Genomic DNA, 18,952 nt, shown 5'->3' with positions numbered 1-18,952 from the left:
TCTGTTTTGACCCAACGTTTATTGTCCTTTTACAACATGTTTTTGGTTTAGAAACTGCTTGTGATTAGTTAATTTAATTTTCCAACATTAACTCAAAAGCATGTAAAATAAAATGAACCTACTCACTATGTAAAGACCCACGGCTGTGGCCCCTTATCCTGGTGTGGACAGGGAAAGAAGGGACAGCATGGGCAGCATGGAGTGAAGTTCAGGCGCTTTTATTACTGGTGGGGGCTGGACGTTGGCTCCCTTGCTCTCGCCCCACAGAGGCCACCCGCCCGCTGTACCCCCCCCACTACAACAGAAATGGCGCAGGCTCAAGGCCCCGATTCCCTGTTGGTAATTCACTCTCCGCCTCCCAAATGAAAATCGCTTTTATTTTATCGCTTTTGTTTTGTATTTTTTTTTGCAACAGAAACCCCCTGTCCAGAGTCTGACTGCAGCTTAACTGTTCGGACTGAGGAATGGAGCAGGCTCCGGGTGCCCCCGGTCCCTCTCAGGCAAGAGCCTCCCTCCCCCAGGGACCGAGGCCTGGCCAGCTTGCTCCGTGGCCAGCCGCTGCCGCTTAGCCATACAGGTCATCGTCATTGTCTTCCGTGTACACGTTGCCGCCTGTGCCTCCTCCACTGCCCTGGCTGGGGCCAGCCCCGCCTTGGTTCCCTGAGGGGAATCTGCATGGTGGAGAGTGCACATTAAGACCTGGTCAGAGGCATCCTCTTCCCTCCCACCTCTTAGGAGGTTATCTAATCTAACCCACTCATCAAATGATGACATTAAGACCCAGGGAGAGTAAATAATTTACCTAAGGGCCACAGAGAAGGAGAATTAGATGCTGGATATGAGGCCCAGACAAATCCTTGGGGTCAGATTCCTTCCACCACACCTTCTTTCTATGGACACCTGCCCACTACCACCACCAACTCCCGGGCGGGAAGATGCCATTCCTTCCCTCTTTAGCTGGCCCCCTTTCTCTTTTCCTTCCTAAGGGTCTAGAATGTCTACAAGCCAGCCCTCCAACCCTCCACCTTGGGTCTCACCTCCAAAGTCCCATTCTTCTTACCTGAAGCTGCCAAAGCCCCTGCTCTGCTGAAGGGTCTGGGCAAACATCTCATATTTCCGGATATCATTGTCACTGACAGAGCGGCGGGCAAAGCGCATGGCCTCCTCAAAGTGGTCCCGGCGGATCTCAGGGACTGGATCATCCTCTTCTACTTCCTATAAGGTAGAGAGAGATGAGCGGGGACTAAGGCCTACCAGGATTCACCAAGCCTTGGTAATCACCAAGCCTGTCTTCCCCCAAGGAGCTTAAGGCAACAGGCACCTCACACTGGGTAACAGTTAACTCAAGACAAGATCCAGGCTCCAGGGGAGCACTGAACAGCACAACCCTACAACTTTCCCAGTGCCCAAAGTCTGGCAAGGCTGCAACAGAGGCATAATTTTAACAAGTTACTGAGCACCATTCCTAATGCTATCTTCTAAGATGCCCAACATCCTCCAAATTCCCACAGTGATCCATTATAGCACATAGGGAAGTGTCTAAAAAAATCTCTTTGTCCTCAGTTTTTATTTCCAGCTTGAACCACAATTTAGGAAGCTGCATAATCTTTATGAGTCTGTTACCTACTTTGCAAAGAATGTCCCAATATTTGTCTTTACTTCCCTGCAGGCTTCATAGTAGGTGATAAAGAGAGGTGGTATGTGTATATGTATGTATGAGACAGAGAAGAAATAAATAACTATAATTCTTGGCAAACAATGGCAGAACACAAAGAAATACTCTGCTGCAAGGATCCTCAAACTATGATCCATGGGCCAGATGCAGCAGCTGATGACATTTATACCCCTCACCCAGGGCTATGAAGTTTCTTTATTTAAAGGCCCACAAAACAAAATTTTTGTTTTTACTATAGTCCGGCCCTCCAACAGTCTGAGGGACAGTGAACTTGCCCCCTATTTAAAAAGTTTGAGGACCCCTGATTTAGGGGAAGAAACAATCATTTCCATTGCCTGGAAGCTAGCACTTAAGCAATGACTTGAAGTCAGTATGCAGATAATGTAAATCAAAGGACATTAAAATTGAAAGGAATTTTTATTAATTAAAAAAAAAAAAAAAAAAAAAAAACCCACACACTTATAAAAAAGAATAGTACAGGATAAAGTCAGAAAGTTACTGGATCCAGACTATGGAGGATTTTATGGATGTTATCTTAGACTTTACATGGTAGATGGGATTATGTGGTGGTTTTTGTTGTTGGCTTCCCCTTGCCCCAAAATATGGTTAGGTAGGTATAATAGAATGATGACCTTGGCAATGGTATGAAACATAGATTAGAATGAAGCAAGACCAAAGGCAGAAAAAACAAATACAAAGCTATTTCAACTATCTAGGACAGACGTCACAGAAGTTTGAAGCAGGTGGTGGTAGTGGGAGAAGAGGGGGGACAGATTCAAGAAAACCAAAGAATCAAAATGACTTAGCAATTAACTGCAAGTGGGAGGTTTTGAAGAGTCAAAGATGACTTGGAGGTTTTGAGGTGTTTGACTAGGACAATGATGATGCTATAAATATAGAAAAAATATATTTCTATATTTAGGAGTGTGTGGGGGTGGGGAAGATAAGCTGTTCAGTTCTGGTCACACTGAGTTCATGCAGTAAATATGTTATAATAGAGCTCTGGAATGAGTTCAGGATTAAAGATACAAAAGTAGGCATTATCTGAATAAAGTGATAATTGAAGTAAAAATACCAAGGGACAGAAAACAAAGCAGATGGATGAGGCCATGGGGAGACTTCATATGGGGTCTCATAATTGAATGTGAGGGTTGGGTTTATTACAATTTATTATCAGCAAACTTTTGATATTTATTTTATGTGCCTATATACCCAACGTCAAACTTTTCAACTGAAAAGGAATCATGAATGGAAAAAGTTTAAGAAGCTCTCATTTAGATGAGTAAAAAGGGTTAACAAAGAGAGCCAAAAAAGTATAGTTTAATGCAAGGAAGGGAGTTATCTCAAGAAGGGTATGTTTAACTATCAAATACAACAAGATCAAGGAAAATGCAGAGTAAGAAATCAGTGGATTTGGTGATAGTCACTCAATGATAACTTTTAAAAAAGCTGTTTCTATAAAAAGCATTGGTGAAAGCCAGACTATAAAGGGTTGAGGAATATGTGAATAATAAAGTTATAGCAGCGGCTTAAGTTCCCATTTCTAGAAATTTGATGAAGTAATGAAGAGGTAAGACAGAACAATAATATGAGGACACATAAAGGCAAGTGTTTTTTGTTTTTCTTCTTTTTTTTTTTTTTTTAAAGGATCAACACTTTTGTAGGTAGTGAAATGTAGAAAATTAATATAAAAGAAGAAACTAGAGGTGATAAGATCCAAGCAATTGGCACAATGGAACAAAAGAATGCATAAAAACTTAAAAGAGGCTTTCAATAGAAAATAAAGAGTCCCCAAATCAAATGTGTCTTGATCCTCAATCATAATGTAAGAGGACGGGAGCCAAGATGGTAGAGAGTAGATAGTTCTTTGAGCTCTTCCTGGTTTACCTCAGATCAAAACAAGATCAAACCTCTGAACAGGTTTTGGAATGACAGAAGCCAAAAATATTTGGAATGTAACAAATTTCCAGCAGAAGATATTCTGGAAGAACCTCAGAAACGTCTGCCTCAATCAGGTAAGGGGGGGGGGGGGGGGGGAGAGAGGTGATGCAGCACAGGGAGACTCAGGGTAGAGAGGTTTCTGAGCGGAGGAAATCTAATGGTAAGCTTGTACCCAAAATACAGCAGCATTTGCTATTCTATCTTGGTTCAGAAGCCACAGCAGACTAGCTGTGAGACCTTCACCACAATTACAGAAGGCAAATAGTGAGCCCCTGAACCCCAAATAACAAGCAGGATTTGCCCATGACCACCCACAGCACTGGCCCCAGAGCAGCATGAAGCCACTGTGGCCTGTAGAGGAAGCTTGGGACAATCTCCCCTTTGCCCCAAGAGCAGACCTCAACCTTTAAAAATGAGCAAAAAAGCAAGAAGAGCTCTGACCACATATAACTTTTATGGAGATCGAAAAACTGACCTCGAACCCGAAGGACACTAGAGGCAAAAACATCTCTAGATGAAGCCTCAAAGGGGTTGATAAGATGATCTCCATCTCTATTCTTGGGAGAATTCAAAAAGGATCTCAAGAGAATTAGAAGAAAAATGGGGAAAGAAAATGAGAACTTGAAAAAGGAAACACAGAAATTGTCTCAAGAAAAATCACTCCTTAAAAAACAGAATTTGTGAAATGGAAAAAAAAAATCCAATGAATCGAACAACTCAATCAGAATGTAACTCTTTAGGGGAAATAGGTAGATTCCAAACTCAAAGAGCATTCAATATTCCTTAAAGCCTAGCTGTATGAAAAAGGACACTTACCATGGCAGAGGGGTTGGTCTGTCTTTCCCGTTCTCGTCGAATTTCACTCTCAATGGACTCACGGATAGCCAGTTTGCAAGCACGCTGACAGATCTCTGTCAGGTCAGCCCCAGAGAAGCCATTAGTCATCTTGGCCAGGAACTCTAAGTCTACATCCTGCCAGAAGTCAGAAAGCAAATTCAGGACCCAGACCTAAAGTCCCAAACAAAAGGTCTTTTTTCCCCTGGTTTACCCTAATTCTCCCTTCTATGATGACCTTTCCAGATCCTGAACTCAGATTTCACAAGGAATTCATAAGAGCCACCCAAGGAACACCCCAAATATGGCCTAAAAAAAAAAAAATCTAAGAGAAGGATTGCTTTTTCCCCCACACCAGGTTGCTGTAGGAAAGAGACACAGTTGTCAAATTTATCTCCAAAATTCCTCTACTCACCTTGGCAACAGGTGACTTTCTCAGGTTGGCCTTAAGAATTGCAACACGGGACTTTTCATCAGGCAGGGGTATATAGATGAGCTGGTCTAAGCGGCCAGGCCGAAGAATTGCAGGATCAATAATATCAGGCCGGTTTGTGGCACCAATGATGAACACGTTTTTCTTTGTGGACATACCATCCATTTCTGTCAGAATCTGGTTGATGACTCTGTCAGCAGCACCTCCTCCATCTCCAATGTTGCCGCCACGAGCCTTAGCGATTGAATCCAGTTCATCAAAGAACAGAACACAGGGGGCAGCTTGGCGGGCCTTCATGGAGGAATGACACAAAAAGAGATGAATACTTGCCCAGATACTCATTACTCCATCCCAAAGCCCCTTCTTTCCCATATCCAATGGCTTTAGTAAGGTATTGCTAAAACTGTTTCATAATTCATTCCAAATACTGGTCCCAACACACCTAGTCAGTCTGGAAATCCATAGGATAAGAGACTGGATCTAATACAGAGCTCACCTTATCAAAAATCTCACGGACATTGGCCTCAGATTCGCCAAACCACATGGTGAGAAGTTCAGGGCCCTTGATGGAGATGAAGTTTGCCTGGCATTCATTGGCGATAGCTTTGGCCAAGAGGGTTTTTCCACAGCCGGGGGGCCCATAGAAGAGGACTCCCTTGGATGGTGTCATACCAAATTTAAGGAACTTGTCTGGATGCTCCACAGGATACTACATGAAAAGAGAGCTCAGGGTAAATCATTAATATGAGGAACTGGGAATAGAAGTATAATTGATAGCATTTTCTGGAAACAGGAAAGCCAAATCACACACCCAACTTGATTCACCTCACAGTCTCCCACACTCCCAGGACCCAAAAGTAGTCTCATCTCTTATCACAATCCCTGGGGGATAAGATAGCAGAAAGCCTTACTCACTATTCTGTAGAACTCTGAAATAGCCCTAACACTTCAAAACTCTCTCACCTGAACAAGCTCTTGGAGCTCCCGTTTGACATCCTCCAGACCACCAATGTCCTCCCAGGTCACCTGTGGCACCTCTACAACAGTCTCCCGAAGTGCTGACGGATTGCTCTGGCTCAGAGCCCACTACATCAGGAGGAAAAAGCTAGAGTAAGACTCTGTTAAAGGAAAAGGAGTAGGAAAACAAGAGTCATGAAGGGTATCCTTACCCGGAAGTCATCCATGGTGACAGCCAGGGAGTTCATGACTTCAGCATCAATGGTCTCATCTTCCAGGTCAATGAGGTCCATCTTCTTTCGAATGGCCTGTAGTGCTGCTTCTGAACAGAGGGCTGCCAGATCAGCACCTACATGTCCATGGGTCTCATTGGCTACCTGTGAATAGAAGGTCATTCTGGTTAAAGCCCAGCTCTCGGCCTGAGCTAGGAAGAGAAGAATACCCAGATTTCATATGAGGCCTCCTGGAATTCCTTGCTCATTTCTCTCTCCATAAGCTCCTTCCACTGTGAAGTTGTGCCTCAGCCTTCTCTTCTCAAGACACATTGCACTAACAGATTTGCATTCAGAATTTCAATTGTTCTAATCTCAAAATCCTAAGTTGCCCATTACTGCTCAAGGGATAGTTTACACTTGCCAAAATCAGGGCTCTCAGTGACTGGGGCCTTGACACACATCAATGTTTCCATTGCCATGACCTGCCTTTTTGACTGTTAGCCACAACACACACCTAGGCTGAGTTAATCTATTTCAAAGTAGCCTCAAAATAAGTTTTTCTACCCATACAAGTTTATTAATAATTACAGTCTATCTCTGCCCCAACAAGTGCTCCATTTCAACAATCAACTTGAGCCCTGCTCCACAGAGCCTTGGCGGTTCAGCAACTCTCTCATTATCCCTTTCAGATGATTGAGTCTCTTATTTTACTCCCTTTAAGCCTTACCTGTTCTAGGTCAACATCATCTGCCAGCTTCATGTTCTTGGTATGGATCTGCAGAATCTCCAAGCGTCCTGTGGCATCAGGAATTCCAATATCTACCTCCCTGTCAAATCGACCTGTAGGAATACATGCATACACACCATTCAACCCTGGGCTCTGGCCACATATGCCTGCCCCCTCCCCAATGGAAGTGGGTAAAAGAGCAGAACTCTATCATTAAATGATCTGGTAGCAAATAGCCTAGATCCTGCAACTATTGAGGGGAGGGAGAAGAAACAAATGAGGAAAACAGGAAAAGCAGAAACAAGAATCTGTCATTATCCTACCCAACATGCTAAATCTTAAGATTATACTATGATCAAACAATTACATACAGAAGAACATTCGCCAAAAAAGTCAAGGGGCCATTACCAAACCGTCTAAGAGCTGGGTCAATGCTGTTGGGTCTGTTGGTTGCTGCCATAACGATCACATGTGCCCTCTGTTTCAAACCATCCATGAGAGTCAATAATTGTGACACAATTCGACGTTCTACTTCTCCATGGGTCTGTCAAAGCACAATGTCCTTCGTCAATAGGCAAGGTTGTACCCCAATCTCCCTTACTCTCTCTCTCTCTCTCCCTCAGGGGAATCCATACCTTCTCTCTCTTGGGAGCAATGGCATCCAGCTCATCAATGAAAATGATGGCAGGAGCATTCTTCTCTGCCTCTTCAAAAGCCTTCCGCAGGTTGCTCTCTGACTCACCAGCCAACTTGCTCATAATCTCAGGACCTGAAGAGATGCATTGAGCAATCAAGGATGAATCTGGTTTCTTCTCCCCAAGGAGAAGAAGCCATAAGGGTTGCCTGCTAACCCTGCCTAAGTTCTGTTACCACTGAGAAGCTTCTCCAGCCACCTCTGATACACTTTGACCTAGGCAAACTGCCAAGACCTTTATGAAAAAAAAAAGTCACTTTGCCTATTTTCCCTGTTATGAAAATAAGATATTGAAAATATTAAGAAGGGTAAGTTGAAGGAAACATGTTGGCAATTATTTGCTTGTCAGAAGGAGTGAGAATCGCTATATGAGGTTACTCTTCCTATGACTCCCCCCTTCCCCTCCCCTCCCCCCCAATCCTCAGGAGATGGTAGGCTCAAAAATCATGGCCTTCCTCATCTTACCCACTTTCAGGGAAAACGCCTAATCTCCCCCTAACAAGGTAATTCAGCATTCCCATATAGATTGACAATGAAATAATTCTAACTAACCGTCCACCTGCCGCCAAACTGTTGTCTATTCCTCTACTCCTGAATTCTAAGAGAAGATAGTTCTGGAGGGAAGGACACATACAAAAGAGTCCCCTGATACATGCCTAAAACCCACTGAAGTCATTTGCCTCTTCTAGTAGAGTGTGCACTTGAATTAATTCACATCAGGGGAGGGCAAATGTCCCACACCCCCTTTCAAAACCAGTGGTTCTTGCCTCTGTCCCAGACTTAATTGGGGGAAAAGAGGTCAGAGAAAATCATTATTGTATGGGTATGTACATGCGGGTACAACATATTGTATTTGAACTGAGAGGACCTCTAGAAATCAAGAGTCAGAAGATATCCAACCCACCACCTTAGGAAGAGTTAAGTAACTCACCATTGATCAGAAAGAAAAATGCTCCAGTTTCATTTGCCACAGCTCGAGCAATCAGGGTCTTCCCTGTTCCAGGAGGCCCATAGAGCAGGATGCCCCGAGGAGGCTGGGAACAGGCACAAAGTAGATTTAAGAAGGTTAAGCTAGCACCCATGCTAGTTCTCTTCTCTTCCCTCAACAAGAAGTTTAGCAAAGGTTCTCTATATAGGGATGGGATGAAAAGTTTGAACCTAGCAATAAAAATGAGTCCTCAATAGCAAAAGTGACAGGTATGATTTACTATTCAGCCCACAGAATTAAGTTGTCAACAGTAAAGTCACTGAAAGGGGAGATGGGGAAAAAGTAGCAAAAATTCTAACACATAAACATCTGTATCTCAGAAGACTAAGAGGTAAGAAACCTTAAAACTAAGACATAATACTTTGAAAAACTCTAGTTGGAGATTCCAGAAGCTAGAAAGGAACCAAAAGGTGGCCTGGTACCCAGACTTCAGGCAGGTGACTAGATCACAAAGGACAAATAGCAGATGTTAGAGATTTCTAAGAATGCAGGCTCCGTACCCTCCCCATTACTGTCCCATTCTAGTGGTCATGACATCTTCACTAAATTCTTCCAACCATAACCTCTACTGAGTTGAACCCATTTAAAAGAAATTCAGAACAATAAGGCAATTCCAATGGACTTGGGATAGAAGATACCATCCACATCCAGGGAGAGAACTATGAAGACTGGATGTGGATCAAAGCATAGTATTTTTCACCTTTTTTTAGTTATTTGCTCAATTCCCCCCCCCCCCCCTTTCTCCTGGTTTTTTGCCTTTTCATCTAATTTTACTTGCACAACATGACATAAAAATATGTTTAAAAGAACTGCACATATTTAACCTATATCAGATTGCTTGCTGTCTTGGGGAAAGAGGGAGGAAAAGAGAAAAATCTGGAACAAAGTTTCACAAAAACAAATACTGAAAACATTTACAAATATTTAGAAAAATAAAATACTACTTAAAAAAATTCATAACAAGAATTGAAAAGGATCTTGGAGGTCATCTAATCTCTGTATTTTAGTGCAAGTTTATGCTACATGATACCAATAACCCAACTATAAAACTGGATTCCAGAAGGGCACCTGGCTTCTCCTACAAAATGGTAGAAAATTCACTCAATTGAGCCAGCAGGTATCAAGCAGTCATCTATTCTCTGTTATTTTCAAGATAAGAAGACCAAGACCCAGAGAACTAACTTTGACTTAACTATCTTTGTAGTGTCTTCCTCCATGATTATTATGCATACAAAAGAATGACAGCTTGGTACTCCTTCACATAAACCATTCGAATACCATAGTATAATCACTAAATTATATACACATTCATCCCATCTACTTTATGCAGTATGCTAAGAAGCTGTAAGAAATGTAGAGATAAATGAAACACAATCCCCTATATTTCAGGAGCATTCAAACTAGTAATTCCAAACTTTTTCTTCTCCAGGCTAACCATCAACTTTAACCTAAACTCATTTTCTATTTCTATAGGTTTTTTTTTTGAACTTTTCCTCTAATCCCTTCACATCTTTTAAAGTGACCTGACCTAAGACATAACATTCAAATTAGGGGCTTATCTAGGGACTACTTCCTGGCTTCCACTCACATTTCTTATATGTTGATATTATACTAAGTTATTAATTAACAGTGTTAGTGTGAAATTAGATTCAGCATACGGTCTCAACCCCAGGACTCACATTCTACCCTCTAGCTAGGTAATCTTTCCCAAAGTATAAACCTTGCAATCCTTCTGTTAATTGAATGCTCATCTTTACATTCGTTTTTCTAATTACTAAATTTAGTTCTATTTTCTGAAAGACTAAGTAAATGACTAGTAACAGAACTTAGGATTTTCACGTGCAAAGACACCCAAGGCATTAATAAGATGATTGCATAGCACAGCCCAAGATAAATCTGTATTGGATACCACTCACTATCTACACTCCTACAATGACATCAAGGCACTGCTATTTTCCACTATCCCTTTACTTTTCCATTTTCCCTTCACAAAGTACAACATTAAAAAGCTCTCTTCCTGCTGTTCTTCTTGGGCATGGCCCTATCTGAAGCCAAAGGGCAAATACCTTTACACCAATGGCTTTGAAGAGGGCTGGATGTCTCAGTGGCAGCTCCACCATTTCCTTGATCTGAGCCAACTGTTTTCGGCAACCACCAATGTCATCATACCCCACTTCATTGAGGGATTCCTCTTCATCCTGAGTGAAAGGAATTATAAAGATTAGCAATACCAAAGATTCAAACTTGTCCAACGTCAATGTATGAGGATGTCTTATTATATTAGGAAAAAGGAAGGCCTTAAGAAGAACATGTTTCTACAAGGTATAGTGGTCTAGTGCCCAGGAGATCCAGGGGAAATTTCCCCCTGGAAAGGTCTCTGACACAGCTATTCTATTGACTGATGAAAACAACTCTATGGGAAACTCTCCAAAAGGCCAACAACTGAAAAACTAAAGACCTTAAAAGTTCTGAAGGTACCACTCCTGGGAAAGCTAAACTGTCACTGTGATCAGAATATCTTTTCCCTGGTGTTTCTTCAAAATTACCCTGCCCAAGTTCTGTTCAGAACAAGAACCCATCCTGCTGATTCTTGGCCCACACCATAAAAAAACAAAGGAGAATCAGGGAAGACTGTTCTAATCAAGGAGCAACTTATATGAGAATGGAGTTCTGACTTCAGCCTCTCTACTGTCACATCATTCCCAACATATGAACATTCTACTCAGCTTTCTCAATACCCTGCTCCAAACCATACCATACATTCAAAAGATTGATAAGCTTTTACCAAGAGGGTGGAGCTTACCTCTCGTTTAATGGGTTCCCCTTCACAATGAATCACTGTATCTGGAGCAACAATGCAGTAGGGGCTGGGATCTGTCTCCACCACTTTGAATTCTACAGCACGCATTCCACCACGGACAAGAAAGATATCACCTGTAGGATCATTATAGTATATAGTTATGACAAGTATCAACAATAAATGGATGGTAAGCTAGAAAAGACCAGATATAAATTCAACCATTAATATTGGGAACTTGAGCTCTAAAACCACGTGGGTACCCATGTCCTAATACTTAGTCAAAGGGCAAAACATTAATCTGGACTTAGAAAAACTTTTTTTGCCTCTTAGATACCTTATGGAGAAGAAAGCCTTTCTAATAAATAACCAATTTTTGCCACAGGTAACAAGGAAAAAGGATCAAAATTAAAGAGTTTCATGTAATGGACGCAGGGGGAACTGTATATTTTCTGGGAATCAGAATTGGACAAACTGACAAAGACTTTACCTAGAAAGGGTGTTGAGGGCCACCTGGAACCCAACCACCATCAAGGCCTAGCCTGGCCTAAGACAAATAAAAGTAGTAACTTTCTCTCCTGGGGTACAAGATATACCTGTCAGTAGGGGCAGATGGGTGTGAGAAGTTACAAGAGAACTTCAGGGATTAAGCATTTTCTGGAAAATATGGATACCAGAACCAAGTAACTCTACCCATAATCAATTCACTGCCAGGAAAATAAATACCCTGGGAGCAGCTAGGTGGTACAGTGGATAAGAGCACCAGCCCTGAAGTCAGAAGGACTAGAGTTCAACTCTGGCCTCAGACACTCAACACTTCCTAGTTGTGTGACCCTGAGCAAGCCACTTTAACCTCAACTACCTCAGCAAAAAAAGAAAAGAAAGAAAGAAAGAAAAAAGAAAATGAATACCCTGCTAGTTCATTCCTCAAAGCCTTAACTTACCTTTTCGGATGGGTCGATAAGCTTCCAGGAAGTACGGCTTGAGGTACACCTCAAAGAGATTGCCGGTGATGCCTTCCACCGTGTCATCGATGGGCAGTACATGGATACGTTTGCCGTACTTCACATCTGGGCACGGCTGGATGCTGAGGACGACAAGCAGACTCCACGTTACCCACCACACTGCAGCCCCAAGCACTGGGCGTCGGAAAGGGCCTGGTACAGAGAGCTGATGGCAAGTGAAAGAGAAAAGGCAGGGACGGCTTTAGGTGAAGAGAGGCAGGAGAATGGGGTGGGAGGGAGGGTAGGAGAAAAGGCAGGAGCTGAAGCAAGATACCACACACCCAGGACCCTGAACTCCAAGGAGGACAGCAAATGCTACAAGTTCCAGATGGGGACCCAGCTTAAGGATAAGGACTCTTACTACCATTCAAAGGAAGCAACATGGGGAAAAGGGAAGAACAGCTCTTGGTTGGAAAATTGCCAACCTCCTACCCTTCTGATAATCTTGGGGGAATCTCACAGCCTCACTCAACAGGGAAGTTTGGGCCAGGGATGAGAAGGTGTAAAATGAAAGAAATGTCAACTAAATTTGAGAGAAATAAGAACTCTGATAACAGGTACATATATACACATGAGCACAAATATACTTCCATTCTATGCATGTCTCAGAAGGGATCTCTTTAGCCCTAATCTCCTAAGAAAAAGGTTACATGAGACTCACAGTCAGGAGAAAGTAACTAAACACACCCGAGATGAGATAATACAGATACTGAGAACCCTACATAAAAGCCAGTGAGAAGACTAATCAAGGACTGAACAGAAAGAACCCAGAAAGAGAAAGCAAAAGAATGTGCCTGGAGATCATTCATTTATGACCAGTAGTACTATTTGAGCCATTTTCCTGTGACAGCTGGTTTTCTTAACTGATTTTCCTGGGGTTAAAGTATGACCTTCACAAGCTCTCATTCATCATCACAACATCCCTAAAATTCTTGGTTAATATCTCTCCCTTTAGTTTCTTGCCACCCAGCACAAGAACACGAAACCATCAGCACAAGCAGAAGAGACATTACAAAAACTATTAGTTTGGGTCCCCTGGCAAAAAGTCATGAAGCCCCCATTTTCCATGAAACATCAAGACATTCAACTTGAAGGCGTGGTGTAGAATTTACCAGAGTCAATCTCATATCCTTTCCAGTTATCAAAATGCTTGTCAAGATTTTAGAGTATCTGAGTCTTCCCCCAAGAACATACTTGAACCATAAAGTGAAGCTCCAGCCTCCCCTTCCATAGTAGGGAGGAATGTTTATGACAGGCCAAAACTCATGCCTCTCTTGTCCCACCCTGCTGCCCAGGTCTCTCTCATTAAGGGCCAAGGATCCTCACACACCTGATAACGTCCCCCAGGCGCACTCGTAGGTTATTGCGGACAACCCTGTTCATGCGAATCTTTTCATCTGAGCACGTGTCATCAGAAAGCACGATGCACACTGCTTCCCGTCTCTTCTTGCCTTTAAGCAACACTGTGTCACCTCGGAAGAGCTGCAATTCATCCATCTTGGCCTAGAAACATCATGAGAGTCACTGGTCAGTATGGAGTAGTCCAGTGACTAAGCATTAGTTCAGCTACCTACAGCCCTTGTCCCTGATGACCATTCTTTCCATTAATGCATAAAATATGTCTGAACAGATCACCAATATAAACTTACCTGAGACAGGGACACCACACTATTGTCTTCATTGATAGCTTCATCAACGATTAACCGATTGGGGCGGTTCTTCTGCTTGAGAATGGCTGTTGATAAGTCGTCTGCTTTTGAACTGGAAAAGGGAAATCCAGTTAGATCTCCAAGGCTACATCACTCTTACCCAAGGTTTTTGGGAGTCCTTAGATCTTGTTTGAGAAACTTTAAGGTCAAAATTATTTTCATGATATTAAATGCTTTAATTCCTAATATAGTAAATGTTGATAGCTATAATTCACATTAACAAAAGCTCTTTAGGGTTCTCAAGTACAGCCACAACAACTCAACTAGGTGAGGAGACTTAAAAGTCTACGAACTGAGCATGAATACTGACATACTATAAGAAGTTTTCAGTGAATTTGCTGCCGATATATGCAAATGTTTCTGTCTCAAAGACAGAAAAAGTACATAGGAGATGGAGCTATGTGTTCTGGAAAAATTAATATAAATTTCATATTACAAACAAAAAGTCTTTTGCTTCCATGGAAAAGAGTTATGGGTAAAAATATATATATTTTTATGAATAGCCTCAAAGGCTAATAATGATATTGTTAGCTACATACACATTTGCACACTTTAAACAATTACTATGTAAGAGGCAAACTCTTAAGAGGTTTGGGTTGGCAAGTAGTAGGGCACTGGTTTCATAAACCAGATAATGGGTTCTAACACCATTCATGGAAAACTTCTTTAAATCAGCAAATTTTGGAAAGACAGAACACCAGAATCAGAATTAAAAGTATGGAGTTTGAATCTTGCATTTACTCCTAAGCTGTGTGATCTTCGGTAAGCAACATAACATCCCCATTTTATGATCCCCATTTCCTCATATAGAAAATCATGGCATTGGTCTCAATGACTGGAAGAGGTCTCTTCCAGTTTATTAGGATCCTCTGTTTCTCACAAGAAAGTTTAAAGTTAACTGTAATAGTCAATCCCAAGGTTAGATAAGTTATTAACAAATGTGTGAAAAAAACAAAAAATAAATTATCTGAACTTTCTAGAAGAAAAAGTTCATACTGGATGCACAAAAACATCTTGGCAGCTACCAAAGTGCTACTAAGCAAAAAAGCTTCACAGGAACTTGAGTTTCAGGACACAGCTTAATGGAGCTAGTCAAATGTCAAGTGGTGGAAACCAAGAAATACAGAAACAAGTAAAGAATTTCTCCTTTTATCTAGGCTTAAAAAAAAAAAAAAAATCAAGGCTATTAAGGATAACCTAACAGTTCATTTTAAATACTTCATAAGGATTCAAATAAAATCTTTGAACTCTATTTTATCAAGTCCTACTCTAGCAACCAATTAGCTGAACTTAAGGACAATGCTTAATTTAATTTGGAAAGAATTTTGTGAAGGATCAATCAATTCCTCTTTGATCAAGACCCAGAAAGAGGTGAATATTGTTTAAGAAAAAAATCTTTTACATCAACTTTTTTTTTTTTAAATCCCAGGAATAATGTCTGTATTGGAATTAATGGGATCTCTCAGATTTCCCAGGACACAACCTATACCCATTTTAACAGGGCAAGACTTCTGTTAACTCTTCCATACATAACGCAGAACTATTATGTAATAAGTACCCAAACACTACCATTTCTATCAGCTGAAAAACCCACCTGTACAACTAACTGGAGCAATATGCTTCAAAGCCAGAGAAAACAATAACCATGATAAAGGATAAAAGTACATCTACTGACAAACGGGACTTAAGTGCTAGTTCAGGGTAATGAAAGCTCAGCAGGTATTGAGCCCATCAGGGCCTTCTTCCCCAACCTGCCCCTCCCACAAAAGAGACCAGAAGTGAACCATCTCTAAGGTACAGCCATCTTGTTGCCTTATTACTGTAACTGGAGAACAGGAGCATAAAGGAGCAAGGAGAATGAACACAATTTAAAAAAAAAAAAATGCTATTAAAACAAGTTTGTGCTATATGATACCAACCCAACTATAAGACTGGATTCCAGAAGGGCACTTGGCCTCTTCCACAAAATGGAAGAAAATCCACTCAATTGAGCCAGCAGATATCAAGCAATATGCTAATTCCTGAAAGCTCTTTAGAACACAGAAACTTAGATCTACTGTCTTCTAATCCAATCATTTTTTTACAAATGAGAATCTAAAGCCAGGAGAAACCAATTTTATGGAGTTATACAAGTAGTTAAGTGGGCAAGATTTGAATCCATCTCCTCCGACTCTGAGCTATATTTACCATGCTGTGTCATGTTCTATCAAGCTTAGCTCGACTCAGACCCTAACCAGAGTAATCGTGGATCCACACTAGGGGCTCTTATGACTCCAGAGGATCACAGTGAACCCCGAGATACAAGCCACAAACATGGGGAGGGTTTCAAAAAGCAACATTATGATTTAAAAACTAAGATTAAAGTCAACAAGTTCTCTATCATGATAACCAAAACCCCCCCAAACATACTGAGATGATAGTTTTACAAAGATATTTAAGATGAAATTACCAGTGTAATTAAGCACTGCTACTAAATTATACCTTACCTTCATGGAGAAAAGGCAAGGAATAAAAAAACTGCAGTAAAACATAGGGAATTAGAGAATAAAGTGCTGGACTTGAGTTAGGAAAACTCAGATTTAAATGCTGAACAGTTTCCTAATAGATAAAACAAGAATAATAATAGCAATTCCTTTTCTTAGGATTGTTGTGAGAACCAATCAGATGTACTTTTATGTCAAATTAAAGAACATTTATTAAGGGCATACCATGTGCAAGGCACTATACGAGGTATAGTGATACAAAACTAGGCAAATTTGCGAATCTTACAGGACTTAATGTTAGGTACTATTAAAAATGGTTTCAAGGCTGGAAAACTATCATACTTCTCTGGGAAGCAATGAAGGGCAAAGAATGAAAATATTGCCTTTCACTCCTGAGAGCTTATTTCTTCTAAACTTCTAGCGTTCTAGGCTTTGGGTTAAGAATGCCTTGTAGATGTTCAATGAAGGGCCTTTCTCAATTTAACTTCCTCATCCTTAGGTACCTACTACGTCTGGGGCCGGGGCTCCTCGTGCACTCCACCAACAAAACCGGCTGATTTAGTCCGTCTCCACCTCCATCCCCAACATCAGTTGAAGTCCGAATTCAAAGACAGCCAGGAAAGCACCAATAATAATAACCCCAATAGCATAAATCTAAAGACCTAAACTATTTAACACACTATGAGGCAAGAAAAGAAAAAAATCTCGGCAGCTCTCATGGAGAAGGAAATCAGATTTCTCCTCGGCATTTCAAGAAGCAGGAAGGCCATTTAAAGGGGCCTAACCAGTGCCCCACCCCAATCGATTAGCTCTCCCCACCCCCAACAAAGCCGCAAATCTCCAAGAGAACAAAATTCCAGTAAGTGATTTTAGCACCAAAATGCCAACCGCTTCCGCCCGAGGTAGAGTAGGTTCTTCCTCGTGACCCGGCGCCCCCACATCAGCCCTGCCCCACGCGTGGGTTCCCCAAAGGAGTTAATATATTTCACGAGACGTCCAAGTCCAGATCCACCCCTCCCTCAGCCATCGCCTGGGTCCGCCCGACTTCTTTCCCAAACCTAGTCGGTTCCCACTTCTGAAGAGGATCTGGCCCGAGGGCCCCAACCCTCACGTGGCCGTCCCCCTCAAACCGGCGGCGCTGGGCCCCGCGTCAGCACAATCACAGGCCGGGGCCTGGAGAAACCAGCTCCTCCAACCGAGGGAAGTCCCAGCGCCCGCAAACACCTTCGCATCCTCTCCCTCTTCCTCCTCCCTCCGTAGGCGGCGCGGCTCTCCCAGAGGACGGGCGCAGGGCAGGTGTCCTGGGCCCAACGTTGCTCGAAGGCGGCGGCGGCCCGAGGGCCAGACTAGGCCCAGCGGGGCCGGGCCACTTTCCCCGCCCCCCGCTCCCGCGGGAGACGCCGGGGCCTGCATGACACAGCAGGATCGGATCTGGCCCGGGCCCGGGGCGCCTAGCGCCGCGTGCCCGCCGGGCCGGGCTCGAGGACGCGCGCTGGAGAGAAATGGCCCGCCTGGCCTGTGGCCCATCCCCAGCATGAACTGCGTCCGGGGCCGGGGCCTACTCAGCTCGGTCGCCGGCCTGAGGCCCGAGGCCCGGGGCCCGGAGCCCGGGGCCCATGCGCGCTCCCGCGGGGGGAGGGGACGCGCAGGGGAAACACTTACTCGGCTCCCGAGGCCATGGCGCGCGCCTGTCTCCCGGCCGGCGGCGCGCGGGTAACGGCTACGAGGGGCTGGTGCGGGCGGCTGGGCCCGGCGGGGCTCGGCTCTCCCAGGCGGACGGTGGCGGTTCCTCCGGGTGGGCTCCCTCTCTCTCTCTTCCCACGGAGGCGGCGGTGGGGAGGGCGGGTGGCTTAGGCTCCGGTTTCGGGAGAAGGAAGCGCTGGCGACTACGGCGGCGACTGCGGGCGCTTCAGGGAGACTGAGCCGAGAAGAGCCGAATCATCGGAAGGAGAGAAGCACGCGGCCCAGCCAATCGGCGCCCGCGCTGCCGGCCCCCTCCCTCCCCTCCGTTCCTCTCCCCGGCAACCCGCTACGGTCGACCAATCAGAAAATTGATTCGTAGATCCGTTCCCGCCCCTGGGGTGCAACACGCCTGGTAACGCAATGATCATTGGCCACGGCATTACGCTTCGTCGGCGGACTAGGAAGCGCAGCCAATAAACAGAAAGAACGACGTTTGATGGACAGGCGAGAGGAGGGAATTTGCTTTCTCTGAAGTGGACTCTCCCACTTGGCCCCAGTTCATTGGCTCCGAGGGTTAGCGCTCCAAGGTTCCCCAGCCTACGTTAACACAATGGCTTGGGTCTTCTTGCCTCTCCTATTCTGGTCATTGACCCACGCGCCAATCCATTTTATTACTGTTATCTTTCCCAATCCTCATCCACTTTCCAGTCATCTCCTAATCCCAACTTTAACCACCTTCGTTTTCCCTACAAAATTCTCAAATCACTCTCTAACCTTGTCCCCTAATCTTCAGTCCTCTCATTCCAATCCGA

General features: G+C 43.5%; 1 protein-coding gene across 1 annotated transcript; it reads right to left on the bottom strand.

Moving 5' to 3' along the window:
* Positions 1-18,416, bottom strand: VCP (valosin containing protein). The gene is made up of 17 exons (XM_031945406.1): positions 18,120-18,416; positions 13,915-14,026; positions 13,596-13,768; positions 12,206-12,348; positions 11,268-11,398; positions 10,531-10,662; positions 8,408-8,510; positions 7,418-7,551; positions 7,191-7,326; positions 6,783-6,895; positions 6,053-6,217; positions 5,847-5,969; positions 5,380-5,592; positions 4,866-5,174; positions 4,433-4,588; positions 1,061-1,215; positions 1-671 (listed from the first exon to the last, which is right to left on the bottom strand). The coding sequence occupies exons 1-17, from the start codon at positions 18,134-18,136 to the stop codon at positions 566-568; spliced, it is 2,421 nt and encodes an 806-aa protein (XP_031801266.1). The 5' UTR covers positions 18,137-18,416; the 3' UTR covers positions 1-565.
* Positions 18,417-18,952: the final 536 nt, after the last annotated feature.

This window comes from Sarcophilus harrisii, chromosome 1 (genome assembly GCF_902635505.1).
Source record: "Sarcophilus harrisii chromosome 1, mSarHar1.11, whole genome shotgun sequence".
Classification (NCBI taxonomy): domain Eukaryota; kingdom Metazoa; phylum Chordata; class Mammalia; order Dasyuromorphia; family Dasyuridae; genus Sarcophilus; species Sarcophilus harrisii.
Note: the sequence above shows the minus strand (reverse complement) of the source record. Positions and strands in the feature narration are given on the sequence as shown.